Genomic DNA, 6825 nt, shown 5'->3' with positions numbered 1-6825 from the left:
ATGGAACCTGAAGGTTCATTACCCTGTTCATAAGAGCTCTTCACTGGTCCCTATCCTGAGCCAGATCAATCCCAACCTATCTCCAAGATTCATTTTAATATAGTCCACCCACCGACATCTTGGTCTTCCTAGTGGTCTCTTTCCTTCTGGCTTTCCCACCAATATCCTATATGCATTTGTCTTTGCCCCATTCGTGCTACAAGCCCCACCAATCTCATCCACCATGACTTTATCATTCTAATTATACTTGGCGAAGAGTACAAGTTATGAAGCCCCCCATTATGCAGTTTTGCCAACATCCTATCACTTTGTCTCCCTTCGATCAAAGATTCTCCTCAGCACCCCATTCCTACAGAGCCAGGATAGTGTAGTTGGTATAGAGACTGGCTACGGGCTGGATGACTAAGGGGTCAGAGTTTGAGTCCTAGTGGGGATTTCACTTCTCCATGTCAGCCAGACCAGCTCTGGGGTCCACTTAAACTCCTATCCAATTGGTACCAGGGGCTCTTTCCCTGGGGGTAAAGGAACAGGGGCATGAAACTGACCACTCACCTCCAGCTAGTGGATCTATACATCCAATCCCCCACATACCTTCAAGGCATAGTGCTTAATTAGCTAAGCACAGGGACAACTTTCTTAAACACATTGAGTCTATGTTCCTCTCTTAATGTCTGAGACTGAGTTTCACACATATACAGAACCACGGGCAAAATTATAGTTTTGTATATTCTAATTTTTACGTTTTTAGATAGCAGATGAGAAGATGAAAGATTCTGGACCAAATGGTAGCAAGCATTACCAGAATCCAGTCTCCTCTTAATTTCCTCCTGAATCAGGTTTTGGTTTGGTAGTCATTCCCAATTATCTGAACAGTGCCACATTTTTTAAACATCTGTTAGCTATCTTTATGTCACGATTTTGCGCTGCATTCTGGTGATGAGACAGCAACATATCTGTGTTACACCATAAAAAAAAATGCCAAAATAATATGAAAGTATATTGGAAACATTAAAAATTTCTTTAGAACTGGCTGTACCTAAGTTGTGACTGATTTAACCAGCAACTGTATTTTCTCAAATAATTCTGCATCCCTGAACATGATGTGGACCCCATTTCTTGAGGGGGATGGAGGGAAGCGACAGTATGTCCATTTATACTACATTATATGCCATGATCATAAATAACAGAACAGTTCCTCTAAATCTTTATTAGAATACTGGAGCCTGTATCAGAACTAATTTCAGACCTTTAATCACTGAAATTTATAAATAATTTGTACTGAACAAAAATTCATAAAACCAGAAATTTGAACTAGAATTCATGACACTCAGAAATCCTAAACAAATGCATGCATAGCACAACAATTCTATGTTCAACCCCTTACTGCGTCTAGATTTTCTATTCATTAATGCAAGAGCTTCCAATGTAAAATCAGTTCAGTGATTCTTAGCTGAGGTGACAGCATAAAAGTAACTTTTAATTATATATGCTGGGCACAAAATATGTATTTAATTTTCCTTAATTCCTGTCAACAAATGTATATCTTAGTGTAAAGCCAAAATTCGAATTTGTACACAAACTTTAGTGAAATTACCTAATATTAAATAAAAGAAATTTAACAACCCTTGAGCCACTACATGCACTGCAAGCAGCAGGAGGAGAGAGATAATGTGAAGCTAATGGGCACACTTTTGTAACTTTACTGTGAACATGGGGGGAGGGGGGAACACACAAAATAACAATTACTACTGCCACCCCCACCTGTGTGCAAATGTCAGTATGTTCCAAGATTCTATGATAATGAATCCATTTCTGTAATTACATTATATGAACCTTATATGACCAGAACAGCGATTCTAAACTCTTCAAGTACTATGGTATTCTACTTTGAGTGTAAAAGATTATCATCTAGGAATACCTCTAATCGAGAGTAATGGTATTAGTAGTGAAAAATGCAAAGCTTAGCCAGGTGGACCACATACATTTGCCACTGCAAAATGTGATGCATGTAAAGGTTACATTTAAGTTACATATGTAAGTACAATAATTTATAATATAAATAAAGGCCAAATATACTCTTTAACCTTTACTACAAGGGCATCACACAATCTGCCAGAACATGCACTGGTTCAGGAGGTCTAGTGCAATTTACAATATAAATAAAGGCCAAATACACTGTTTAACTTTTATCATAAGGGCATCACACAATCTGCCAGAACATGCACTGGTTCAGGAGGTCTAGTGCAATTTACAATATAAATAAAGGCCAAATACACTGTTTAACTTTTATCATAAGGGCATCACACAATCTGCCAGAATATGCTCTGGTTCAGGTGGTCTAGTGCTAAACTTTTTACAATATAAATTCAATTACTTTGATAAAATGGTAAATCAGTCCTGTTCTTAACTAATTAAGTGCTACACCACAAAAAGGTATTGGGGAGTGTATGTTATGTACAGATCCACATATCTTAATCTCAGTACTAATTACTGGTCAGTGGTCAGCTTCATGCCCTGGGCATTTCACACCCAGGGATAAAGAGCCCCCAGTACCCAGTCGATAGGAGGTTCGTTGGGCCCCAGAGCCAGTCTGGACAATATGCTGGAGAAAAATCTTGCCCTTATTGAGACTCAAACTCTAGCCTGTAGCTAGTTGCTACACTGTCTTATCCTGACTCATAAAAGTCAATTATGGCAATGTATAAATCAAGTCACCAACACCATAGTAGCAGAAGATTTAATCTGATGGATGAAGATTAAGGGTGAATTTAATTATTTCCCAATTTCAAAACTACTAAACTAATGAAAGATCCAATATCAGAATTGACACAGAATTCCATATATAAATTGACATTGAATTATTTATAGGTTAATCCAGTTTGGGGCATATTATATTACCTCAACATTTATATGTGAATTTAAAGGCAATAGAATAAAGTCTTTAAAAGTAAGTGTAACATTATAATGAATATGCTAACCTTGTAATCATCATAGCAAAGAGGGTGATATGTTTTTCCATCTACCCTCAATGCTGAACGTAAGTGCCACTCTTCTTCGTCATCGTGAAAAAATTGTTCAAATTTATCATGGCATACAGCACAAAATGCGTCCTCAGGATTTTCTCCAGCGCAAACACTGGGAACTTTTTGTATCTCTTTTTCTTCAGCTTCCACAGCCTGCTGGGTTTCAAACCAGCTTTGTGCTGAAAATAAAGAATTACATGCCAACATTATAATACTTTCTGATATGTAATAATGCAAGTTGATGCATGTTCCATCATTTTCTTTTAGTGCATCTTCCTCTCATCTTAACAGTCATCACTTGCACAGACAGTGTTAAATTCTCTATCTTCAGCTGCAGCTCCTTACTGCTATGGTCAGCACTCAGTGCTGGTAATGTGATAATGTGGTTTAAACCTAGATGTCACTGATAACAAAGAACAGAAACCAGCACGAAGAGGGTAGCAAACAGCTCTAACTGATTCATGCTTGCTTCTTTCTTGCTTTATTTTCTGACCCTGAAGATGGAGGCAACACATTCTTCCAGAAAGTGGGTTGACTTTCGATGGACTACATGGTATACTTGCCTCCCAAAAGATAGGACTCTTTATGAAAACTGTGATCTTATGGTTTGTTTCAGAAGAACATAAGGCTTCCAGCTTCAGGATCAAAGCAAGAAACAAGCATAAGCAGGCAGCAAACTCAGCTGTTGCTTTCTTGCATGACTCACTCTTCAACCCAGAAGACGGAGAGCAGTGTGTTCCTCTAAAACACTGAGCTTTCCCTAAACTGCAGTGTTACAACCCAGAAGACTCAAAGTGTTCTCTTTTACACAACCTACTTTCTGCTGAAATTACTGTTTAAACTGGTACTCATGACTTTTCTAATAAAGGTCACCATAAAAACTAGTTCTGTCAGTTACAGGCATTTCAGAAGTGAAGCACAAGCATGGAATGTATCATTCAACTGAAATGAAAGTAAAGTAATCAACAGTTTGAATGATTCATTTATTAAACTACTTTTAGTTGATCTGTACCCACCACAAATCAGAGGCTAGGAAGCAACAGAAGCTGGATGATGTTTTTGTAAAAGAAATCATGGCCAGCAGATTCACCAGTGATCACAAATGCAAAACTTGACATTGCTGATTGCTCCAATCAATTCAATCCCCTTCTCTACCAATGCAATAACTTGCATCATCATCAACAACAACAAAAGCGAACTTCTCTCCATATACCTCAATGATTCACCCGTAAGAGCACCCACCTATGCATTTAACAGGCCATCTACTATGATAACAGTGAACGTTAAATGTTATTTTATTATTAATATAACCTGTTTCTGCCATATAAAAATTGTTTAACAGTGCTTAAAAATACATTATTATTTTTCTTGGAGGGGGTGGGGGTGGGGGGGAGAGAGGACTATGCCTCAGGACAAATGGGCGAGTGGTGCAGGTTTTTTTGCACTTATTTAGAGCACATTATGTCATCCTATTTCTCTGCAATGTCTAGAATTCTTTCTTTTTTGAAGTCAGTAACTATAAACATAGCTTATTCATACTGCAACTAGAAATGCTATTACTATAAGAAAGAGCATGTATTACACAGCACAAGACAATCAATCTTGTTGACCAAGAGTATCTCGTACCTTTGCATGTCTCAGACATTTTCATTTATTCTTATAAGGAAACTGTTTTCAATTTATGTTATATCACCCCTACTACAACTTTTTTTTTGAACGCAAATGTTGCATAAATCAAGGACTTGTAGCTTGCTATGTTACCACTTTCCATGAACAACACACCATTAAGATATATTGGGAGCACGGAGAGGCTCTAAGCTGAATAAAAACGCCTATTTTTTTTTGGCTTCATGACCTGGAAACCTTCACCCCATCCTCCAATCCATTAGATACAAATTGCATATCATACCTCTTTCCTCAGTGTCTTCAATTTCTTCAAACCGGATCCAATCTGAAGCATCATAATACCACTCTCTACTCTGAGCTTTGTGAGCATTGTCCTTGTCACGCCTGTTTTGCCAGAAATGCCAATCTAAATGTTTCCTGTACTTCACAGTCTGTCCTGGAGGGAAACGTATCCCGCAGGAACTACACTGAATACCAGAGAACAGGATAGCCACTGCACCAGGCTGACGTCTAGAAGTAAGACAATAACAACAGAGTTAATAATAATACAAAACCAATCAAGTAAGCAGAATTCAGAAACTGATGCTTATTAACAATTTAAGTCTACTGCAAATCGGTGGTTCAGCAACATAACTGTTTCAAAATGAGGACAGAAGTTTAAATGGTAAATACTTACAATTTCAATGTTTCAGGCTGCCCGAAGTCCACGGCCTTTATAGACTTTGCTTCTTCCTCCTCCTTACTATCTGCATCAGATTTTCCGGCTTGTGGAACAATTCCCGCTGCCACCAGCCTCTGAAATAGCTCAGCTACATTAATTTCAGCAGGAAGGGACGGGATGTTGCTTAGCCCAGCACCATGTAATTGTGCCCCTGCAACACCTATCGCAGAAACATTTCAAATTACCACAAACCGACTGTCAGCACAGTAACAACTGTGTCACAGGGTGGTGTGACCATGTTGCTGTACATACCAGGTACTGAGTCTGGAACCTGAGGGGGGCAGTTCCTGGGGACCTGACTGACAATCTTGAGAGCTCTGTTCCACCCGGTAACCAAAACCTGATGCTGGTGCCATCATAGTTGGCATCAAGCTCATCAATATTTCAAGATAAAGAAAGCAATCTTCTGGGATGTGGCACCGTGTAGATATTGTGTTAACCAATGTTTCAGAGCACATGCTCATGCTGGTTCTCAGCTCACGGTTTCCTCTTTTTTCTTCTACCCTGAAGATGGAGGCGATACACTCCTCCAAAACATCGGTTAACACAATATTTACATGGCACCACATCCCAGAAGACTGCTTTCTTCACAGTCACTGCTCTGAAAACATCATATCTTACATAATATTTCAAGATGCCCTATGTATGGGGAAGAATTGTCATCCAAATTATAAATTCCTATTAAATAAGCAGTATAATGATAAATGCTCCCCATCTGTCTATTCATCTATATAGATTCTTAACATCTGAGAAAAAACCAAGTGTTCAAAAAGTATCGAACATTCTTTTTTCCCATGTAAACCAATGAAGCACGGAAGGCTCACTTCGGTGGAGATGTGGAGGGGACATTCATGCACAGTCATGATTTTTTCCCGCCTGCAGAATGTGTCAGTCGCTGGCAGTTGGCCTATGAGTGTGGACATGTAGTGAGCACTCGTCGGATTCCAGTAAGGTGTATAATGACAGAACAACATGAGCAGCGATATTGCATCAAATTTTGCCAAAAGCTTGGCTATACCAAAGTGGAAACCATTCGCAAGATTCAACAGGCTTTCAGGGACGATGCCATGAGCAACTCACACATAAAGGAGTGGTACAACCGCTTCAAAGATGGCCGCACATCAGTGGACAGCGAACCGCGTTCATGCAGACCCTCAACAAGCCGAAATGAGAATGTCATTGAGCAAGTAAGGCCTTTGGTCACGGAGGACCGTCGTTATCACAGTCTGACAACTTGTGAACGAGATAGGGGTAAGCACTGGATCAGTACATTCAATTTTGACCGAGGATTTGGGCATGAGGAGAGTGTCCACGAAATTCATACCGAAACTGCTAACAATGGAGGAGAAGCAACGCCGCCTGGAAATCGCACAGGACATGCTGGACAATACAAACAGTAACCCCAACTTTCTTAACACCGTGATCACAGGCGATGAGTTGTGGGTTTATGGGTAC

General features: G+C 39.4%; 1 protein-coding gene and 1 long non-coding RNA gene across 6 annotated transcripts in view; one reads left to right on the top strand and one right to left on the bottom strand.

Moving 5' to 3' along the window:
- Positions 1-6825, top strand: part of LOC111866140 — a 26092-nt gene that overhangs the window by 8487 nt on the left and 10780 nt on the right. The window lies entirely within an intron of this gene.
- Positions 811-6825, bottom strand: part of LOC111866139 — a 28386-nt gene continuing 22371 nt past the window's right edge. The window contains exons 12-15 of one of the 5 annotated variants that reach the window (XM_023854794.2): positions 5326-5530; positions 4933-5159; positions 2979-3202; positions 811-953 (exon numbers count right to left, since the gene is read on the bottom strand). In XM_023854794.2, the coding sequence (XP_023710562.1) occupies positions 906-953; positions 2979-3202; positions 4933-5159; positions 5326-5530 (704 nt within the window). In that variant the 3' untranslated portion in view covers positions 811-905. Of the gene's footprint in view, positions 954-2551; positions 3203-4932; positions 5160-5325; positions 5531-6825 lie in introns of those variants that run through there. The other 4 variants (XM_023854793.2, XM_033752081.1, XM_023854795.1 and 1 more) reach the window with 4 other exon arrangements.

The sequence above is a fragment of the Cryptotermes secundus genome, unplaced genomic scaffold, assembly GCF_002891405.2.
Source record: "Cryptotermes secundus unplaced genomic scaffold, Csec_1.0 scaffold318, whole genome shotgun sequence".
Classification (NCBI taxonomy): Eukaryota; Metazoa; Arthropoda; class Insecta; order Blattodea; family Kalotermitidae; genus Cryptotermes; species Cryptotermes secundus.
The sequence above is the reverse complement of the archived record's forward strand: the minus strand, read 5'-3'. Positions and strand labels throughout refer to the sequence as shown.